Below are 24,135 nucleotides of genomic sequence, written 5' to 3' on the forward strand. Positions count from 1 at the left end.
GGAAGGGGGGGTATATGCCATTTTTACCGCTGGGTAGAAGAAGTGGAATTCTGATCTCCCTACTGGGTTACCACTTGTGTGTGAGGAGTGGGTTTCATGGTCTTCGGCTGGAGGAAGGCAGTTCTAATAAAAAAAAATGTTTTGTTTTTGCTTTCTAAGGCTACACCTTTCACAGTCCTTCCACTTGAGAGAGCAAGCTTTTCTTGTGGTTGGTTTTCTGTTATTTTTTCTTTCTCTTTTTTTGCCTGTGCTATGTGATATTTCTGGGTTGAAGCTTCTCTGTTGTCCAGTCCAGTATATATGAGGCAAAAAGAAATCCCAGAGAACTCACTATCATTTTGTTCTGCAAATTCCAGTGTCATTAGACAGTCTATCTTCTCTCCACCATTCAGAATCTTGATGTTTGCTTTTTATATATTGTGCTCGGGAATTTTAGCTATACTTAGTGGAAGAAATAGGAAGAAACATGTTTTTTCATTTTGCATGGAACTGGATGTCCTAAATGATTTAAGAGAAAAAGTGGTCCATTAAGAATTTCAAAACAAATGCCCCAAAATTTTTAATTCTTAATAGTATTTTACCACCATATTTTTCTAAGTTACTAAGATGTGTTTAAGGTTGAGTGTATTCTATTGTATATATGTATGTATGTATGTATGTATGTATGTATGTATAAAACCTTATATATTTCTTTATTCTTACAGGATTATGTACTGAAGGACTCTACCGTGTTAGTGGGAACAAAACTGATCAAGACAATATTCAAAAGCAGTTTGATCAAGGTGAGGTATATAAAAAATACAATCATTTTTAAATTATTTTCCTTACTGAAATTTCATGGTGGGAAGACTGATTTTTATAAGGAAGTGGGATTTTGGGGAGGAAAGAGTCTTGAAGCAGGATTTTAAATGTGTGATAGAATATTTACCACAGTCAAGAATAGGAGAGCTATAAATCCGTTACCAGAATTAGAAAAGCAATCAATTGACTTATGACAAATCAGCATCTTTCTAAGTCAGAAATAATACTTAATTAAAGGTGCAGTTTAATTTTTTTTCCATGCTTTAGGGCCAGCTAACCATTAGGAATTAAAAAAAACAAATCAAAGTTTTAAATGTAAAAAAACTATAAGCACTATGGAGAAAAATGAGTGAATATTTTATAATCTTGGAGTAGCAAGGCCTAAACTTGATATGAAATGTAGAAATCCTAAACAGGATGATAACCTGGACTGCTATCTCTGTGTGAGATAGTGGATAAAACGTGAACAAAACCGGGAGACAAACTATAAACTTGAGGGAGGTGTGGAATAATCTTGGATGGAATAAGCAGTTCACATCAGAAGAAAGAGACGAAAGAGTATATGAAAATATGCTCTGTCTCTGTGATTTGTAGTACAAACACTAAAATGAATTGATTTTGATTTATTATCAGAGTGAAAAGATTGTTGATAGAGTGTAGAGAAGCAGGTATGTTGTACACTGTTGGTTGTGGATACCTTTTGAGAGGTAGTTCATGTATAACTATTAAAATACAGATACTTTGCTCCAGAAATTCCACTTATAAATATTTATGTTACAGAAGTCTTTGTATAAGCTTACCAAGATATACTTGAAAGAGCATTTATAGCAGTGTCGTCTCAAATTTTTTTAAAAAGAGGAGGGGACATATCCACGTTCTTTATAAGTGGAATACTAGGTTCCTGTGTAAAATAGTGTAGATTTATGTGTGTTAAAATGGTAAAATGTCAGTTATTGAGTGGTATGAAAGCTTTGGAAGTATTTTCTATATATAGGACTTCATTTTAAATTTGTGCGATTTCACTTACAGTAATTAAGGAATAGGTTATAGTCAATACTATGGCCTCTTGAATTATACTTCATGGTTTTGTTTTCTCGTTCTGTCACTTACTGTGCCTAGGGCAATTAATTTTTCTAAACCCTAACTTTTTCATATCTAGGAGTGATAAGAGGAACTGGGATGAATAATGAGATAATGAAGAGTTTTCTGTGCCACACACCATATCAAATATTCATTGGATAGCTCTTGTTATAGAAAATGTAGCCTAAGAAAATAAGCTTTAGTATATAATAGTGTTTATCATAGCATCTTTAATGTTTTTAAATAAAATCTAAATGTTCAGTAATAAAATATTATGTAAATTGTTAAATCTTGGGGAATATTTTGTGGTCATTATAACCATTTAGGGCAAAAGGTTATTAATGGGTTAAGGATGTGTGAATTCTTAGTACTATTCTTGCAAATTTTCAATTATATTACAATTAAATGTTACTTGGTACACACAGAAAATGTTTTAAACGTTTGCTTGTGAAATTTTAATCATCTTAGATAATGCCTTAAAAACAAAATCCAGTATAAAAATGTATTTATGATTTTTCTAGTTTTTTTTTTTAATGAATAAAAAGGGATGAAAGGAAACATGCCCGAATAAATAAAATGTAAATAGTGATTGTTTCTAGGTGATGGGGGTAATTTTTTTCTTGTTGTTGATCTGTGTTTTTACATTTTCTGTCATAAATATCAAAATTTGATATCATAAATACCAAAATTATAAAAGGAAAAAATAATTCTTTTAATAGCAGATTAACCTTGTGATACACCTTTAGTATATTCTATTCTTGTTTTTTAAGTCAGAACTTCACTGAAAAGGGTTGAGATGAAACTATTCCATACAAAAAAATCAAGTGTAAGCTAGAAGGTGTAAACTCACCTGATTTCAGCAAGTATAAGTAGAAGGTTTAAACTAAAATTTATATGCTTAATTCCTATCTTTTGTCTTTCTGTTTTTTTATGGCCTTTTTTAAAGTTTGTTTTGAAAGAGAGAGAGTGGGGAAGGGGCAGAGAGAAAGGGAATCTGGTAACCCAATTGACTGAGCCACCTAGGTGCCCCTGTAAAATAGCTTATGTAAACAAAATATTTTAAAAGGTAGGTATTAGTGAATGCTCATGCTCTATTACATACTAATAAGCCTTAACAGCCTTTTACATTTGCTGTAATAGAAGATGCTTCCTGCTTGGTTCTCTCTTCCCTTATGTAGGCAAACTTATTAAAACAGAGTAGGAGGGGCTCCTGAGCATCTCAGTTGGTTGAACATCTGACTCTTGATTTTGGTTCAGGTCATGTCACAGTTCATGAGATGGAGCCCTCATCAGGCTCTGCACTAGTAGTGCAGAGCCTGTTTGGGATTCTCTTTCCCACTTCTTTCTCTCTCTCTCTCTCTCTCTCTGCCCCTGCCCCATGTGCTCTCTCTCTATCTCTCTCTAAAAAATAAATAAACTTAAAAAAAAAAAAAAAACATTTGGGGAGGGGTGAATCAGCCTGTAAAGAAACACGGCTGAGGAGAAGACTCTAATACATTTGGATCTATAAGTACCTATATTTAGCTTACCTCTCTTATAATTAATTAAAATTTTATTATATAAATTACAAATTTAAATTTTTGTCTTGTAGATCATAATATCAGTCTCGTATCAATGGAAGTAACAGTAAATGCTGTAGCTGGAGCTCTTAAAGCTTTCTTTGCAGATCTGCCAGACCCGTTAATTCCGTATTCTCTTCATCCAGAGCTATTGGAAGCAGCAAGTAAGTTGTAAGCCTCCTTTTTTGGAGAGAGATGATGATGGTGGGTTTAATGTACTGATTGCTTTGTGTTAAAATCATCCATGCACTAGAATGTGTAGCTAATAAAAATTCAGCTTATAAGACTCTTTCTTAAAGGTTATTTTCCTGCAAGTAAACAAAATCAGAATCCGGGGGAGTGATCCCCAGAAATATTTAGTTGTAGCTGGTCTCTCAGGTGACTCAGTGCTTCTAGCAATTTGAAGATCATTGTACTAGAAATTTGTGATTTGTATTTTTATTTCAGACTTAGAGGCTGTGTAAGAAAATTAAATGAACTCTTCATGTGAATGTATCTCTAACATATTTCAGTAAAATATTAACCTGTGTATGGTGTGTACACATGTGTATTTAAGTTTTTTAAAGTCAAATTAACTTTGACCTCATATCTTAAGTCATTTTTTGCAAAAGTAAGGTAGGAAAGTAGGTGCTTATTCAGTATAACCATTTCAAATTTTATCTCTGAGTCAATTTGACCTTGTGATTAGCTTTACATGCAAAAAGGCTATTGTAATAGATGATAATGTATTTAGCAGGTTTCTTAGAACATTTTGTTTTTGTTTACTTATTCTCATATGCTTCAAACAGATTCTTCATTGTCTTTTACAGTAAGCAAAGCAGGAAGCTTTATCAGATATTTTTAAATGTGTGTTTCAACAAATTCCTTCCTACTTTGATTTTACAGAAATCCCAGATAAAACAGAACGTCTTCATGCATTGAAAGAAATTGTTAAGAAATTTCATCCTGTAAACTATGATGTATTCAGATATGTAATAACACATCTAAACAGGTATTTTTATTTTTTGTTTATGCAGTTGCACTGTAAATTTTAAACTTCCAATTTTAAATTGGGTTAATAATAAGATAGAGAAAAGGAGGCAAACTAATTTTAAATATAGTTGAATTTTGGGTCTTCTCTGGATTTTTAAAATAGATTTTCACAACTTGTTTAAAGAAAGGTATATGATTGTGACTCTTTTAGTACATGTAATGATTATATAAATAGTATAGTAAGTATATTATATAAGTAGTAAGAATATTGCTATTATTCAACAGTTCTCTTCTATAGACTCTTAGAATTTTAGGTATGAAATGACTCTTAACCAAATGAACCTATTTGAAGTTGGAAAAATTGAGGTTTAAAGAGGGAAATTAGATACTCAGTGTCACATAATTAATAAGTGACACATCTTATGAGTAAGACCCCAAGTCTCTTAGAGGTTTCACTTAATTTTTGTATCACACTCTGTTGCTTTTGTATATCTTGCTTGTTTTGTTCGGGTACAGCCCACAAAGTGAAATTTTATCAGAAACTTAAATTCATATTACCGTCCATCCTGTTAACCTGAAATGTAGGACATTAATCCTGCACTAAAATCTTAAATATGTTAAACTTCAAGCGTATCCTTTTTTGTAAAGTGATAACTCTCTTCACAATACCATTTATTAAGTGAAAGGCAGTATTGTGTCATAGCTTAAAGCTCAGACTGTTGAGTCAGAGAGGCTCAGATATGAAACATTTTTATTAGTTATGTGACCTTAGGCATATTACTTAACCTTGCTTAAGTCTTCATTTTCTCAACTATAAAAATGAGAAATATAACACCTCACAAAGTTGTTCTTAGGACTAAATAGAATTACTAGTATTTGTGCTAAGTTTTTCAAAAGTCTGCTCCTTATAATTTCTATTGACACTAATGAAGTTTTTTTTTATTTTAACTTATAACATCAATGTTGAAACCCAAGTACATTTCAGTTTTGTATCTCTTAAATGTTTAAAGTTTTATTGTTGCAATCAGTGTAGTATAAAATTATATTAAGGTTTCTAGTAACTATTCTCTGAAGTCTCCCTCCTTGAGAAAATACCAGCATACTAGTATTGTCATAAAATTAGTGGAGTATCATCTTTTGAAAATTATCATACAAATGGTTCTTGAAATGATAACGGATGTGTACATGGTACTGTTAGAGACCTTACCCAATATAGAGTGTAAAGATGGTTTGTGAACATATTATTGTTTGGCCAGATTAAAGTGCTGAAGTAAGAATTGGTGCTTTATTTAAAAAAAATTTTTGAGAGACAGAGTGTGAGCAGGGGAGGGGCAGAGAGAGAGGAAGACACAGAATCCAAAGCAGGTTCCAGGCTCCAAGCTGTCAGCACAGAACCTGATGTGGGGCTTGAACTCATGAACCCTGAGACCATGACCTGAGCCATAGTCAGACGCTTAACCAACTGAGACACCCAGGCACCCCAGAATTGTACTTTATTTAAAAGAATAGGGAAAAAAGACCAAGGGGAAAAGCATGGTCAGAGAAGCATAGTACTAGTCCACTAGCAATATTATTTTAGACAGTACCATGTTTGGCTTCAGTAATAGAACCATACAGCAGCAGAAGCATACATGATGTGTTGAGGAATGGCAGAGGACTTTGTGATTCCAGTAGAGAGAAGGATGAACAGAGTAAGAGGTAAGGTCAGAAAGGGAAGAGAGACAGTGTGAGATTATATAGGACAGTACTTCTCAGAGTGTAATATGTCTAACTTTAATCTTTAAAATGTTTTATTGACAAGGAAATTGCTTATGAGTGTATGTCGCTAAGCACACTGTTGACTTCCAACTGACATTTGTGAGGAGGTGAGGAATGAGACTTTCTTAATGAAAATAGCATGGCATGCCTGTCACTCTGAGTGGTAGGGGGACCACTGGAGAGTAAAGCAGAGAAATAATATCATCAGACTTAAATTTTAAAAGGATTGGTCAACCAGACTGTAATGGGAACTCTGTGTGCCAAGTATTCTGAAGAGTGCTAGGGACACAGAAAGTGAACAAAGCAGTCACTCATTAAGTTCTAGTATAAGAAATGAATGATAAATAAATATATAATAGATCATTGGCAAATTGCAGAAATGAATCCATGGAGTTACTCTTTTGTTATATTCTCTTTCAGCCTCCATATTCAGTGAGTTCCTGTGTTGAATCACTTTTTTCTCCTCTAATTATTTTTCCTGTTTGTTCCTGTGCCACTGCTTTAGTTTAGCCATTATCATTTCTCATTTAGGTAACTCTAGTTTCATTGTAATTAAGCTCTCTTCATGCCAGTTTTCCTCTTGATCCTCCTGTGATCCTGATCTAAGAATGATCTTTCTATAAAGATGTTTTTTAATTGAATAACATCTTATATCCTAAAGAAAAAAATGTTCAACATTAAGTGGTCTAGTTCTCACTTACTCAGTTACGCCTTCTTTCCATTTCCTCTAAGCACACAACACAGCAAGTAGCTGGATTAATAGCATTTAATCAGAGGTATCAATTTGTGCCTGTCATTACATCTTAATATGACTGCCTCAGTTCTCAAAATGTAGTCCTCAAACCAGCAGTAGCAGCATCACCCCAGAACTTGTTAGGAATGCAAATTATCAGATCCCACCCCAGACATAACTATCAGTCTCTGTTTTAACAAGCCCTCTAGGAGGTTCTGATACACACTGAAGTTGAGAACCACTGTTTTGACTGAATTACCCTCCCTTCCTACCATTTTACCAGTTGCCCATCACTCTTAACTCAAACATCAGACATTACCTCTTCAAGGAAGCCTTTCCTAGGCACCCTCATCTCTTACTTGGTACCTTTCTTTTGTAGTTTTTGACTGAGCAAATAGACCTGATGCCCATGCTGTAATGTCTTTCAACTTTACAGGTGTTTTTGTTTTTTGCCTTTCGTTTTTTGTTCGGTTTTCTTTTTTCAGAATCTACACTTGTCTACTGCATAGAAACAACTGAATGGACCCACTATAGTTAGTCAGCTTTATTCTGAATATTCTAATTTTCTCTCTTAACAAATAGTAATAACTTTTACCATAGAACACATATTTTTAGGGCATATTACTTTACCTCAGATGAACAATTCCTGTGGTTGGGGGAAGGGGTTTCTTTGGTTTATATTTAAAATATTTTGATGTGCAAATTTAATTACGAGATTTTCCCACTACCTTCCATCCTGGATTATTTCTTTATGTGTGGAAGAAGAGCATCAGATAGAAATACTAAGATTCTTCCCCAATTTAATAATTTTGATTTATAATTTAAGATTTTTCTCTTAGGTTTCTTATTACAATGGTAGAAGTGCTTGCTCACATATTTAAAGAGCTATATGTAAATCTGTTAATACAATGTATAATCATTTATAAATTCTTAAGTAAATTCTTAAGTGATAAATTCTTATTAAAATTCTAACTAAGAATTTTAAGGTGGAATGTGTTTCTGTGAACTGTTGTCTTTCAAATTAAATTTGTAGCAAGGTACAATATATTTAATGATGGAAAAGATTCTTTTTTGCAATATTAGAAACTAAGTTTTTTGAAAGTTGAAAAAGTCTGTTGGTTGGAGGATATGATAGAGTAATTTTTCTAAAGTTTGATTTTTCCAAGGATCAGTGAGCTGACAATACCACGGTTTGTCTTTTCATCTCTCATAATAGTCAAGGAATTTGGATATGCAGTTAGAATTTTCGGTCTCTGTTGCCAGAAACTCATTAAAGTTTGTCACGTGTCCTCCTTACTCTGAGAAAAAGGTTTTTTTTCCACACACATTAAGGAGGTTTCTATACATAAATTATAAAACCCCTGGTACCACGTTTTTTTAAAGACTATCTTTGATTTTTCACAAGGAATGGATTTGCTGTCTCCTGTTACTAGAATGTAGTTGAAAATCTTAGAATGCACAAGAAGAAAGATGGTTTAAATGTGACGTTAAGATAAAAAATTTTTAAAACTAAATCATCTGAGATCTCTGATACTTAAATTGCCATGAATTTTGATTGGTTTCTAATTGTTTTTTCCTATCATAATTTCAGGGTTAGTCAGCAAAACAAAATCAACCTAATGACAGCAGACAACTTATCCATCTGTTTTTGGCCAACCTTGATGAGACCCGATTTTGAAAATCGAGAGTTTCTGTCTACTACTAAGATCCATCAGTCTGTTGTTGAAACATTCATTCAGCAGTGTCAGTTTTTCTTTTATAATGGAGAAATTGTGGAAACTGTGAACACTGTGGCTCCTCCACCACCTTCAAACCCAGGACAGTTGGTGGAACCAATGGTACCGCTTCAGTTGCCACCACCTTTGCAACCTCAGCTGATTCAACCACAGTTACAGACAGATCCTCTTGGTATTATATAAGTACGAACTGATTGCAGACAGCCTGAATTTGGACAAAAAGCAAATCTAGGCATGCATGTTTCAGGGTTCAGTAGTATACTTGATTTTTCTTACAGGTAATTCACAGTCAAAATGATGAGACATTTTCTCTTTGAACTATATGGTATAATTCCTTAGTCATTTACATTACAAATCTAACATGTGATAAGCATGACTGGAGAGGTTTAATTTTTATAAACAAAAATAGCTATAAAATACAAAGCTGCTGTTGCATGCAACCTTATTGCAATCAGTATATCATTCCTGTGGCATTTTCTGTCACATTATATTGTGAATAAAATTTTTCTATAGAAATTAAATGATTTAAAAACTCATATATGAAACATTTAATGCTTTTCAGCCTGCTTTATGGCTGATTTTGTTATTTGATGTGCTGATTTGGGCAACTTAATTTACATTTTAGCAGTCTGTGTAGATAACTAAAAGCCCAGTTAAGTATTTTATAATTTCAGGCTACTTATGCCATGCTTGGGATGTTGTTTGAAAGAAAGAAAAATACACTTACCATATTTCTGCACCTTCATCTTTACTTCTAAATAAACCTGTGGATGATTTGATGAGGGGTAAATGAACATATTTCTTGTACACGCATACCAAGGATATACTTGTGGCTAAAGTGAGTTGATAATATTGTGCAAAGGATAGTTGTCACCAACTCATTTCTTTATGGTCCATAATGAAATAAACATCTTGTATACTGTTAATTCTGTAAACAGATGCATGTTCAAAAGATCTATGATGGTCTTGTAATCTTAATCTAATATATTTTAGATATTTTAATTTTTTCCCTCTTGGGAAATACATTTAGTATAGTGTAGAAAATACTTCATGACATTTTCATATAAGGTTATATAACTTTTCGTACATAAACATGAAATTTGTTGTAGAAAATTCTTTAAACCAAACATTTTAATCTAGGACTTCAATTTAATCTGTTCCTTGAATCTATTTTTATGTGGCCCTTAAAAACATATCCAAAAATCCATTGCTAATATAGCAATAAAAATACTTTGGGTACTGACAGCCTCTTTGGAGTGTGTACATATAAAGTTGCAAACTTGTATTCATATTCTTTTCTGTGATATGTTGTACTAAAATCCAAAATGCTTTTGCACCATTTTTTAAAACAATTTTTTCTTTTGATGTTGGTACCAGATTTGCTGTAAATGATTGCTGCTTTGGGGGTTAAACGTTTTGTTAGTAAAGATCCAACCAGAACACTAAATTACGGATAAAAATTTCAGAACTGGTGGCATAAATTTTTTTAGGCTTTATTCAAAATTTGTTTATTACCAAACCATGCCATTTTTTTCTGGAAAGGAAAAAGAAATGGTTTGTTTTTCCTTGTTAGGTTATCTTTTCCTGTAGGAAAGAGGAAATTCTTTGGTCCGTGTTGTAATCCTCATTCATAATACAATTTTAAGGTTGTCTTATGTGTATTATAGTAAATAGATGATTTTGAGATTGGAGGCTCCTAAGAGTTTGATTTGCTCCATTTTTCCCTAAAATAAATACCGTCTTTCCCAACTGTTATGTCCTAGGTATTGTACTTCTAATTTTAACTTCAGAATCAAGATGTCAACATCAACCAGGCTGCTGTTGAAGTACATGTATATTATAAATTATCTTATTTGTGTTATACTCTTACATGTTATTATCTTTTCTAAGAAAACAAAGTCCCTATTATTCCTATTGCAAAGCACACAGGAATTAAGAAAGTACAGTAATTTTTAAAAAGAAAAATCCGGTAAATGTAGTATTCTTAACTTGTTCTATATTACTTAATAACCTATTGTCTATATAGCTTTAATTTATAGCTGTCAGTTTAACATTGGCATGTCTGGCAAAGAAAATTAAACTTTAAGAGTTTTATAAACTGTTTCTAGGTTGCTAAAGAATTTATTTTTCTACTATATATGGTATAGACAAAGCTCAAAACTATGTACAGGAAAAAAGCCTGACTATTTCTTTTGGAAGTAGGCTGAAAAGAGAATTTTCAGAGCTGTTCTTGTCTTCAGTTCATTTGGTCATGACTTTGCTATTGTAATATGTGAATCCCAGTTTATTTAAGCTATTCTCTTTTATACTTTGTTAATTTAACTTTCATGTACATTAAGTACCATTTTTGTTATTAAAACTAGCATTTATCATTTTCCACATTAACTACCTTACACCTTCCCCAAAACTTATCTCCACTTTTCTATGCATTCTATAATTGATTTGAAAAGCTTCGTAGTGGGTCATTTAAAATTCTACATTTGGTTCAATTAACCTATAGGTTTCAGTTAATTGAAAATTAAAGTACAGTTTAAAGCTCAGTCTGTTACACTGAATTGATTGCGTTTGTTTTTGCCAAGGGTTTAGATATGTTTTTAAATATTAGAAAAATAATTCTAAGGACAGAATAATATAATTAAACTTTGCTTTGGTAAGTTACTGGAAGGTCTCACTGTTTAGGGACATATTATATATGAGACTTAAAGGATGAAAAGGATATTAGATAGTCTCATAATTATGGGTAAACATTAAGGCATTATATTTTACAATTTTAAATAAAATTCCATCTACACACATGTTGCCATTGTTTCATTTAAGCTTCAGTGCTTGTAGTTACTACAATATTGTACTTAACAGTGGTTAGGTTAGCAATATAAAGATGCATAGTGGTACTCCTTTTCAAATTTTTAATAGATTTATTGGAAGTCAAATTTATTTCAACAGACACTAGGATATACAATTAATTTTAGAACAAAATTCCAGGCATAATGTATTTCCATTTGAAATGGTATTTGTTTAGTGCTTTTTCCCCCCAACATTGACGATGTAAATACTGTGTAGGTAACCACAATCTAACTTAGCCAAAAAGCAGCTTTTATTTTCCATACTGTGTGTAAATAATGTAGACCCTTTTTTTTTTTTTTTAAGGTACTGGAATTTAATTTCTAATATCTCTTAGATATAAACAAAAGGGAACAATTGGAATAAGATTTAGGCCTTAGCTTCCATGGTGATTTTTAGTTTTTTATACGGTAATAATTGTGATGCTATTTGTCAACTGGATATAAATATATATATAATTTTAAAAAGTCAAAAGTGCTTTGTTTCTTTGTTTATAATTAATGTAATTTTGTGCTTCACCCACAGGATGCTGCAGTAAATTAAATATCAGTGAAGCTTCTTCTGTATAAAGAATGCTCTGAATAAAACATTAAGAAGCTGTGTAATTTTAAGTTATAGTTGCCTCTAATTTTACCATTTCATTGGTAAAAGCTATTTTCTTTTTTGTGTAAAATAGGAAAATAAAAATAAATTTTTCAATATGATGAAAGTTTTAGTAGGGAGGTATATTACTAAGCTTTTATACTATACCATGAGAGGAGATCCAAAATTCATTTTGGATGTACGCATACTGGTGAAAATTCAGTTTTTAAATGTTCAGGAAAAGATTGATTGCACAGATTTCTGATTCCACTGTTACCTGGACCTGGTTGAGCTGTGGCTACACGTTCTTTTGAGCCACTGGAAATATTTTGAAGCCTATTTTAGTTTATTAGCAGAGCTGCTAACATTGAAAAATATACTTTTGTTTTGTCTTAATTGGTTTATGAATATTAAGCCAAACTTTATGGATGTATGTTCTAATATTCTGTGGATCTGATGAAGTCTGACTTTAATTTTTGTTTTTCTTGAAATTGGTAATTTTAATTAATTACCTTAATTCTTAGGCTGAACAATTTCTGATTTGTTTCAACAGTTATGGGTTTTATTTACTTTTTTATTGTATTTGAATTCTTGACGTTCTCAGCAGCCTTTTCAGTTCCTCAAATGTCTGAAAATAAAATTTTCTAAGATTTAATAGGGGAAGGAACCACTCTTCAAAATGGATTTCTTATGGTAACATCGGTGTGTAGTTGAGAAAACTGTACAAGCATTAATATCTCATACCCAATATCCAATCATTAGATATCCAAGTACTGTGATCTCTTTACATTAGTTAAAATCTAATTAACAAACTTTGGGGATATTTACTATTAAGTTGAACCTTGTCATCATCCTATAAGCATGATTTCTGTCCCCAGCCCCAATATTAGTTTTATCTCTGTGGGTGTGGGAGCAGGTAGGTGGGGGGATCCACAGATGTCATATCAGTTAAATCTTAAAGTGTTTAATATTAGTATTTCATAGAAATTTTTCAGGCAATAGAAATGATTTTGGAAGGCTAATGGTAGTCAAAGTTTTAAGATTTCAATCATTACTGTTTAATATATAAAATTTATAAACCCTAAAATTAATACAGTGCTAGCAATTTTGGTTGTCATTTTACAAGTAGTGCTAAGATCTACAGTAAACACACTGAGTAGTTGTCACAGAATTTATAGTTTAGAAACACTTGTTTAATTCCCACAGTGCTGATTTTCTATTCAATTTTATTTGCCTCGTGTAAAAATTATGAACATTTTAATAATGGCTCTCCTGTTCTAAAAGTTTGCCTCATTTTTAGTTAAGATTCTCTTAGTGTTGTGACCTATTTTTTCAAAATTATTTTGTATTATATTTTATTCCAATACAAGTGACGTGGGCTTTAACAATTGACCTGTTTACTCATTGCTTCACTAGTTCATACAAGTTAGTTGTAATTATGTGTCTCCACTCACCAGATCATTTTCTTGTGACCTTAATAAACTAAGTGTTTTGTCCTAATCATTTAATATGTTTTAGGTACTTGTAGTTCTTAAAAGATCTTACCATTTTAAACGTGGAGCTCTTATTTTCTTTCCCTTCTCTTCAGATTCTGGTATTTCATTTTATCTAAATAATTGTCTTTGTAGGGGTTAGTGAAGCCACTTTATATGTAATACCCTAAAACTACAAGTAAAATTAGAAGCAATCCACACTATCCCTTCTGTTATTATTTGTGTAGGACTTGAGTTATTTTAAATGTGTAGGTGAAAAGATTTTAAAAACAAAACAAAAACCGAAGCTATGAGAACAGAGCCATTCGATCCTCTGTTAAATTGATCTCTTAGAAATTTCATTTTCAGATTTTTCATTTTTGTCGGTGTTCAGACGTTTAGTTGCCAAATGTTTTTGGTTTATAGAGAGAAACCATTACCAGTGATGCATTTTTCAAATACAAACTAAAATGTATCCAATTCTTTAGTTTCAAATTGATGGTAGAGGGCTGCCTGGCTGGCTCAGTCTTTGGAGCCTGTGACTCTTAATCTCCAAGTTGTGAGTTCGAGCCCCACATTGGGTTGTAGAGATTATTTAATAAAATCTTTTTTTTTCAATGGCAGTTATAAGTTACTTAAAAATGTATTTAAATATTTTCATGTAGATTAAGGTGAGCAGACGTTTTCTGTGTAAGGGCAGATTGTAGATATCTTAGCAGGCCATATGATCTATGACACAATTCTGTTGCAGTGCAAAAATAGCCATAACCAGTATAGAAATAAATGAACATGACTGTGTTACAGTAAAACTGTGTTTACAAAAAAGAAGCAGCAGACTAGAATTGGCTCACAGACCAGATGATCCCTGGCAAAGATGGTTAGTAAAGTTCAAGTTTCCAACTAGGTGGAATAATTTATGATAGATTAATTCCAAATAATACAGGTCAAAGAAATAATTTGCAGAGGGTGATGATAATTGTCCTGTTTTACCACCCTTTTTTCCCCAAAAGGAATCATCTTTCTTAGTTTTAATAAATGAGCTATGTGGAATAGTTCTTTAAAAGATCGTAGTAAATTATTAAAACATTGTATCCAGTAGGTAGGATTGGTGATACAATTGTATATATCAGGAACACCTGGCTGGCACAGTTTGAAAGAGTATGTGACTCTTGATCTTGGGGTCCTGAGTTTGAGCCCCACATTGGGTGTAGAGGTTACTTAATAAAACCTGAAAAAATAGTAATTGTTTATATATGTAAGAATTGATTTGCTTTCACAGCCTTCTATTCTTAAAGATGACTTAGTATTTTTGAGGGTGGTAATTGCATCTCCACACACTGTACATTAATGAGCAAATGTTAAATATTTCAGTAAATTGTGACATTAATGAAGTGATTATTTTTGAAATACCCTTAAATACCAAAATCATGTCTATAATGGATCTAAAAGTATGTGACCACTATTAATAGTAGGTTTCTGCTTCTGAAACCTTTTTTTGGCTGTTTTTAGTCTACGTAAGTGCCATATGAGGCATACAGGCAGCAAATCTTAATTCAGTCTGAAATTCAAGCAAGGTCCTTCAAGTAAAAATAATCTTAGAAGTTTTAAGAATGTGCCGGGTTTTGAGTATTTTTCTGTTTATAAGCCATGGTTCCCAAATCTCAGAATCACTAGTGGAAATTAAGACTCAAAACTATCCAGAAGGCATCCAACTATACAAATCTTTGAGGTACAAAAATAAGATATTTATTCCCAGTTATGTGCTTATATATTCCATATGGGGAGGACAGAATGGGAGTTTCTGGAAGAAAAAGTTCACATGAGAATGGTTCATTACATAGAAAAAACCTTGATATTCAAATTTAAACTTTGGGCACCTGGGTGACTTAGTTGGTTTAAGCATCTGACTTCGGCTCAGGTCATGATTTTGAAGTTCGTGGGTTCAGGCCCTGCGTTGAGCTCTTTGGTGACAGCTCAGAGCCTGGAGCCTGCTTCATGGCTTCTCTCTCTGCCCCTCCCCCACTTGTGCTCTGTTTCTCTAAACATTAAAAAAATTAAGAAACAAATTTAGACTTAATATACAGACTCGATAGTTACTGAGCAATTTTATAATCATAAGTTGTAATAAACCAGTGAAAAGTAATTTATTGGCAAAGATCTAGCCATCTTACTAAGGAAAGTTATAGTGTTATTTCTTAGAAAAATTCAGCTATTTATTATGTCATAACTTTGTGAACAAACGGGTTCTGTCAAAGAAGAAACTGATAATAAAAAGAATTGGAGGAGTGAGTTGCATTGAAGAATGTTTTTAGTATTCTAAATTTATACATCTCACAAATTACCAAAGTCACCATTTTTGTTTTCTACCACTTGTAAATATTTGCGTTATAAACACTGTACAGGTTCAATGTTTTACATGAGATGTTACTGCCCACAGCAGGTCAACACACAATCTAACCTATTAAAGCAGGATAATTTTCAAAAGCCGTATTTTTAAAAGCACCAGTGTGATACGGAAATGCTTACACTAGACTCCCATCAGGGGAAGAACTGTTCAGAGGTTAGTAGATCAGAAACTTTTACCCTCCAGTTTCCTTTGTAGAAGCTGGGCTCAGTCTGGGGGTCTGGATTTGGCCTAGGCAGAGGGCCACATTAAGAGAAACCAGCTGTGCTTTTACTGATTACGCAGGGCTGGAGTGGCAAAACGAGGTTTTGAAAGCCTTAAAAGAATAGCCAGTTTATTTCTATCAAGATATTTGTTAAATGTTGAAGCTTAGGCTAAAAATCTAAGCTGAAAATTTCTGAAAGGCAAAGCTGAAGAGGATACAAAGGTCCCTCCAGTTTCTCAATTGAAAACTTTCTAGGTCCACACCCTAGAAATGGATAAAATTTGGACTTTGGACTAAATCTTACCAAAACTGCCTAACAGCAAAGGGGAACCATTTTCAGAGGAAGAAATTGTCTTGGAGATAATTTTTGAGATTCTACAGTTCTTTTATATACAGTATCCAGCATACTGTTTAATGATTACTAGGTATGTGAAGCAAAATCATGACAACCAAGAGGGAAAAAAATGTACAATTGAATCTAAATGATCTAGATTGTGGAGTAAGGCTATTTTAAACGATTGTGATTTAATGAGGAAGAAAATGGAGAGGATTGATATATGAAATATGTCAAGGAATGATTCATGTTTTGTGTGAAAGGACATCTAGAACTCAAAAATTAACTCCCCATGACCCAGAAGACTAGATTATCACTGGATAATCTCAGGATATGTTCAAAGTGTCTGGCATGTATTTTGGAGTCACAAAAGGAGAGCACAATTAGGGTAGAAACAATGCTTGTAGAGGTTATGGTCAGCAGTTTTCTAAAACTGATAAAAAGCAGACTCAAGTTCAGACAATCCCAGTCCAAGAGAACTGTTTGAAACTATGCCTAGCTACCCATGATAAAATTATTGAAAATCCAAAATGGGCCATGTTTTTTAAGCAGCTTGAGAAAAGATATTCAGTATAACACCAATAAGACTGACAGTTGATGTCTCAGTAGAAATGATAGGACAGAAGACAATGGAATGACATCTTCAAAATGCAGACATGGGGCAGATACAGTATCTGCCAAGGAAAAGGCCTTGTGGAATAAAGATGGATCCATACAAACAAAAGCAAAGATACTTCATCACCAGTAGGACTGCAATAAATAAAAATCAAGGAAAGCAGAAGTGGTCCTTAGGCAATTTAGTATTGTCATTGAGATTTCCAACTGTTCTTTGGAGACTGACTTTTGAATCAAGTTCCCTCTAAAACCCACAAACTTTGGAGGTTTTGGTGTCTTGGATAAAAGCACTTAAGTTGAGCCTGAAGAGATCAGTCGGAGACTAGAACCCCTCTTCTAGCAACTCTGATCGGAACTTAAAGACAACCTAACCTTCTTCCATCTCCTGTGGAAAACAGAGTTAAGAATATAGGCCAAGATGAAATAAAGTAGGAAAGATCTTGCCCACCAATCAGTACTCAGGTTCTTTTGAAGAATTCGTATACAAAAATTATATGTATATGGAATATGAGCAGGTCTTTAATCAGAAGCTGTTTGAACATCAGACAATTCATACTGGAGAGAAACATGGTAACTGGGACCATGTTTCTTAATCTGCAACCATTCAGAACAAAAATATTATACATGCATTAAATACGTAGAGACATTTACCAAAAGGTCACACATCTTTGCATACTGTAATGCTCACACTAGCAAGAAACCTGTGAATGTATTGAAATTTGAAAAGGCCTTCACCTGTTAAGTCAGTCTTGGTTGCACTTCAGAAAATTTACACTGGCAAAGAAGCCATGTGAATGCAGTAACTGTGGAAAAGCATTCACCCAGAAGTCACAACTCCATGTACATCAGAGTTTCATACTGGAGACAGACTAATACATACTGAGTTTGAAAAGTCCATCAACAAATCAAACTGGCTTACTGAGTGATAGCCAGCCATCAAAATGGCCCTCATGGCCCTGGCTTCTGTTCACGTTTTTGTATGGTCCTGTACCTTCTACCAAGATTGGTCTTGTGTGACCAGTAGCAAACAGCAGAAGTGATGGTATGTTAGATCCAAGACTAGACTATAAAGGACTGTGATTTCCTCTCTTGGGCACCCACTCTAAATGATCTCCTGCTCTGAGGGAGGCAAATTGTCATATTGTGGGGTGCACATGGTGAGGAACTGAAGTCTACCAGCAATTGGGAATGAGCTTGGAAGCCTCCAGCTGACACCTTGAATGAAACATCACAAGATAATCAGAACTAGACCTGTGCAACTAGACTTCTCCCAATTCTCGTCCCTGGTAAATGTAGTAAATGTTTTAAGCTGCTGAGTTTGGGGGTAATTTACACAGCAAAAGATAACTAATACGGTTGCACATTGCAGTTCATACTGGGGGCTACTATGTGTTTCTAAATTTCCAAGTCACAATGCCAAGTGTATCAGAAACTGCACACAGTGAAATATATGTAGTGAGTTGGAAAACAGTGCTAGATTAAATGTATCAGAAAACACACTGGAGGAAAAACTATGCTTCTACTAAATAAGAGTGCCTTCATGGAAAAATCTTGTTTTAAATACATGTCAGAGAACATATTGTAGTAAGTTCTCTAGAAAATGCCACAGTAGCATCAGCAGATTGACAAAGGAGAAAAAACTATGTGTTTGTGTGTGTGTAAAGCTTTCCCCAACAGATTGTTTGATATGACCAGGGTACCTGAGCCACTATTTACTGTGGCAGAGACCTTGGCAGTAGTTTCCAGTATATATCAAGAGTTCATAAATGAAAGAAAATTATTTATTCAAAGTAAGAAAGCTTCTCACAGGATCAGTGCAATTACACATAGATTTTATGTAGCTCAGAAATTATATGGATATATTTGTGAGAAAAATTCTGAAGAGAACATCTAAGAATGTGTTGAGGAAAAGGCATCTTAAGTAATTCACAGGAAAAACTTGCCAGTTTGAAATATTAGGATGTGGACTGGCAAACTTGATAAAGGGCCAGATGATAAATATTTATTATATTTTTAATTGAAATATAGCTGACAGTGTTACATTAGGAGGTGGTAAATATTTTAAGCTTTGCAGCCCGAGAGGCCAAAAGCAAGGATATTCTATAGATACTTGGGGGGGGGGGGGAAATCCATAAAATTTTTATTGGCAAAAATTTAAAGTGTTATTACATTGCAAATTAATCATTTCCAATTGAAGGTTGTGTGGAAATTTCACATTCATATGGTTAAAATATATTTTGAAATATAGAAATTTCCTTTTGTAAGTTTATCAAGGTACAAAAACTGCTGCTGGAAGTATAGGATGAGCTTGGAAAGTACATCTAATACAAATTTGGAAATGAAATTATTTTTTTTGTTTTAATTTCTGATAGTACAGAAAATGTATAGAGCAACTGAACATTTGCTTGTGATTCAAACAATGTTATCATGAAATGCATTCCCTGCAGCATAGACTTTGCATGTTATCTACTTTGCCTTGTAATATTAGGTTGAATTCATTACAAAACATCAAGTCAGTAACAATAAGCTAATTTTGAGAAACATTCAGTGTTCAATAATGGTGGTTGGGGTGGGTCCTCTCATTCAGAAAAGTTTCAGTCCTGGCCCTGAGCTCAAAAATGTGCAAACTTTATCATTGCTAAGAAATTGAATTGCTGTGTGGAAGGGCAAATCAGGACATTTGGCTTCTGATAAAGTCATGGAATTTACAATTGATAAGTCTATAAAAATTGATGAAGTCTACCATTGATACTACTAACACATGATAGTTCAAATACTTTCCATAAAGGACCTGCTGATAAATAATACAATGAGTAACCACATATTTGAAGCCTTAATATTGAAAATCTTGATAAATTTGTTGTACAAAGCTTCTTTCTGTTCTACACCTATATTTTGCCACCATCAATTGTAAGATTAGATTCCATTTAAGGTTGTACTGAATATTTTCTCAACTCTCTTTAGTTGTTCCACAATACATCCATTGAGGTTATTCAGTCAATTCAAACTCAGCATTGACTGAGTAGACAGCAACTGAGCAGTCTTGGTAATATCGTCAAACCCAAAACTCAAGGAAAACCACTTGAAATAATTTGCATTGTATTTAAATTGATGTCACCTAGTGCTCTAAACTAAGCAATTATTCTCACCAAAAAGCTATTAGCCTTCAACAATTTTCATCTGGAAACATTTCCTAGGCTGCTGTAAACATGATTTCATTAACTCACCAGATGTTAACTTTATATCTCTTCGAGAAAATTGAAGAGGAGCATTGTGTCATCTAATTCTATAATGCCAGCATTACCCTGATACCAAAACTATATTAGAAGAAACTATAGACTAATATATCTCCTGAATATAGATTAAAAAAAAAAGTCTTACCAGCAATTTAGGAAACTGAAACTATAATAATATACAAAAAGGATAATATGCTATGAACAAAGATGCAGAGTTAGTTTCACATTCAAAAATGAGTTATAAATTACTTCAGTGAAATTGGCACAGTAGATAGCTCCAAGGGCCATCTCTCCACAAAAGAAAGATAAGAATTTTATATGAACATAAGATGAAATTTGAAAGGAGCCAAATTTAGTATACGAGTTTTTTTTTCGTTATTTTTTTTTTTTTTTACCACAGTTCCCACATATCTTCACCTTTCTTATGCTACGTTTACAGGAAGTCAGAATCCTATTTAGTTAGAATGTAGATGGCTTAAAGCAACAAGAAAGGATTTCCATTTTTAGTATTTCCAGGTAACATCATTTGGACCAATCCTCCAGCTTAGGAAACCTAGAAAAAAGATGGATAAAATTGCTTCCAAACATCAGTTTGAAGGCTATCAAAAAACTAACAAGATTGGGATGCCTGGATGGCTCAGTTGGTAGAGCGTGTGACTCTTGATCTCATAGTTTTGTGTTCAAGCCCCATGTTGAGTGTAGAGATTACAAAAAAAAAAAAAAAAAAAAGCTTAAAGAAAAAAAAAAAAGCTTACAGGATAGTGAAGGATTACAGCCAGCATGAGGGGGAGAAAAAAGGCCCAGATAGATAAACTCTCCTTTGGGACCACAATTCTTTAAGGGGTAACTGAGAGGCTGAACAATACTTCTGATGGCCTGCCATAGGTGTAGGTGGACAGGTATTGGATTTGAAGACCTCAAAGTATTTCTACAGTTTTGCAAATTTGATGTCCTACCCAAAATAACAAGGCATGTGTGCAGACAACCTGAATTAAAACTAACAAACAACACAGACTGTATATGCTAAGCCCAAGGAAATAAAAGTCAAGATAGAGGATTTCAGCAGATGACTACACAAATACATAAAGGTACCAAATGGAAGTTAAAGAACCCAAAAATATATTAGCTGAATTTAAGGACTCAAAGGATTGACTTATAGCAGATTAGACACAGCTGAAAATAGAATTCATGAATTGAAAGTGGTTAATAGAAAATACAATAAAAGAACAAAAACTGAAAAAATTAAAATGTAGTGAAGAGAAAGTCTTGTCATAAATTTAATTGAATTTCCCAGGAAGAGCAGAGAGAGAAAGAAGCAATATATGACTAGATAATGGCTGAGATCTTTCCACAGCTATCAAGACTACAAACAACTCTTTCAAGAGCTGTGAATCAATGACAAGCAAGGAAAAAAAAAAAAAAACACATACTGAAACATACCATAATAAAACTGAAAAATAAACAAAAAATTAAAAGCAACAATAGAAAAAGGATTCCCTACAAGAGTACCACTTAAAGCTGCTTTCTCAGTCAAAATATTAGAAGCCAAGCAGCAGTGAAATATTTCCCTAGCATTCAATAGAAAAAAAAATAGTCTTATAAAATAAAGGTAAAATCAAAGATATTTTCAGACAAAGTAGAAAATGATTGTAAAATGAAGTACTGAATACTTTTTCAGACAATAAAACTATCTCCAGATGAAATGTTGATATGTAGGAAAGGATGAAAGGCAATAGCAATGGTAAATATGTGGGTAAATCTAATGTTAATGATAAGTAAAAAGAGTGTAACATTGAAGAAAGAAAGGAAAAAATGGAATAATAATAAATGTTTAAAAAGAAAAAAAGAACAGAGACACATAGGACAAAAATGTATTACAGTACATTTAGATCCAAACATATTAACAAGTACATTGAATTAAAAAAAAATTAATGTTCTAAGTAAATGATACAGGAAGTCCGACTGGATTCAAAAACTGACAAAACCACATTTACAAGGGCCATCAAAAGTCATAAGGATACAGAAAGATTAAAAGGATAAAGATGGTATTATAAACAGCTGAATGCCAATATATTTGAAACTTTGAGTGAAATAGAAAAATTCCTCCAAAGTACAACATATTAAAACTTATATGAAAAGAGTAGAAAATACTAACATTAGCTTGATATGTATTAAAACGAATCTATAACTTCAAAGCTTACATGCATTCATAGGCCCATATACGACTTTGCTGGTGAATTTTACTAAATAAGAAATAGCACATATTTTTGATAAAGTCTTCAGTAGGATTGAAAAAGAGAAAACACTTGATTTTAGAAGGCTAACATAATCTTGATAAATTCAACAAGGACATAATTATAGGGCTGTGTCATGAATATAAATTAAATATCTTAAGTACGTTTCACAAAATGTTTAAAGGAACATACATATTTGGTTTAACTTTCAAAAATTAGTCACTGTAATGTTCATTTATAGAATAAGAAAAATATATTGCTGCTATATCAATAGATAAGTATAAAGCACTTTATAAAAAAGATACATAATGCAAGTACTAAGAGCTGATGTTGCCATACTATTATAAGACAGTAAAATGTAAGGGAAAAAGCATTACTGGAGATAGAGAACATTTAATAATGATAAAGGTTTAATTCAGCAAGAAGAGAACAATTCTAAATTTGTAAGCACCGAGTAGCATAGCATTAAAAAAAAAAAATCGCTTCTCGGCCTTTTGGCTAAGATCGAGTGTAGTATCTGTTCTTATCAGTTTAAAATAAATAAAACCAAAACAAATGTTGGAAATACAAGGAGAGATAGAAAAGTCCACTATCCAAGTAGGAGATTAACACATGGAACAAGCAAATAAAAAATATCAGTAAAAGTATTGAAGATTTCAACATAAGCAAACATGACATAAGGAACCTATTTTAGAAGCCACACCTGATAACTGTAGATAATTAAATGAAACTATTACAAAATTGAATATAAGCTGAACCACAAAGGAAATCTCAAATTCCAAAGGATTAAAATCACAGAGAATTTGTTCTCCGGTTATAGTAAAAGTTAAGATAAAAGTTAATAGCAAGATAAGAAAATCTCCAAATGTTTGGAAATAAAGTGTATACTTGTAAAAAAGTTCATGGGTGAAAAAAAAAGTAAAGAATGGAAATATTTTGAACTAAAAGATAAAATAAATCTTGAGGGATGCTGAATTGTGGGAGGTAACCATGCTTGGAGATTTATGGCTTTGCATACAAATATTATAAACAGAATTTCATAGCTTTGAATCATCCATTAGGAAGCCTAAATTGTCATCAGGGAGAAAAAAGTAAAAATTAATGAAGTAGAAAAAAATGTACAGAGAAAAACCATAACTCCTATCTTTGATAATACAAATAAGTAGTTGGCTATATTTTTAGAAAGGCCCTTATGACAGCACATTCAATGGTATTGGAGGAATCTATGATGGGAAAAGACAACAAGGAGTTTATGGAATTCCCCAATGGGAGAATTACAACATAGACTCTTAGGGTTTTGGAGCAATCCACACCATTCCTACAGAGAATTATATACCTTTCAAGAAGTTCTTGGTATGCTTCTACACCCTGGAAAAGACACCATGACCATGGCTATCAAGTGGCCATGTGGCCAGAACTACAATAAGGTAGGTTCCATCAGATCTATCAGGTCATAAGTCAGATGGACCCAACAGCAATCTATCATAAGATGGAAGTGGTACGTCTGTGATTGGGCATTAGTGCCAGAGGACTCCATTAAGTTGCATGAGCAAGTATTCCTGATCCCTATCTC

General features: G+C 33.0%; 1 protein-coding gene and 1 pseudogene across 4 annotated transcripts in view; both read left to right on the plus strand.

The window, feature by feature from the left end:
• ARHGAP5 (Rho GTPase activating protein 5) overlaps positions 1–11,179 on the plus strand; it is a 77,899-nt gene extending 66,720 nt beyond the window's left edge. For all 4 annotated transcript variants that reach the window (XM_042989532.1, XM_042989530.1, XM_042989534.1 and 1 more), the window contains exons 4-7: positions 705–782; positions 3,473–3,604; positions 4,326–4,431; positions 8,495–11,179. In XM_042989532.1, coding sequence (XP_042845466.1) covers positions 705–782; positions 3,473–3,604; positions 4,326–4,431; positions 8,495–8,822 — 644 coding nt within the window. In that variant the 3' untranslated portion in view covers positions 8,823–11,179. The remainder of the gene's footprint in view (positions 1–704; positions 783–3,472; positions 3,605–4,325; positions 4,432–8,494) is intronic.
• Positions 11,180–23,040: 11,861 nt separating this feature from the next.
• LOC122240011 lies at positions 23,041–23,157 on the plus strand (annotated as a pseudogene).
• Positions 23,158–24,135: the final 978 nt, after the last annotated feature.

Source organism: Panthera tigris, chromosome B3 (genome assembly GCF_018350195.1).
Source record: "Panthera tigris isolate Pti1 chromosome B3, P.tigris_Pti1_mat1.1, whole genome shotgun sequence".
Lineage (NCBI taxonomy): Eukaryota > Metazoa > Chordata > Mammalia > Carnivora > Felidae > Panthera > Panthera tigris.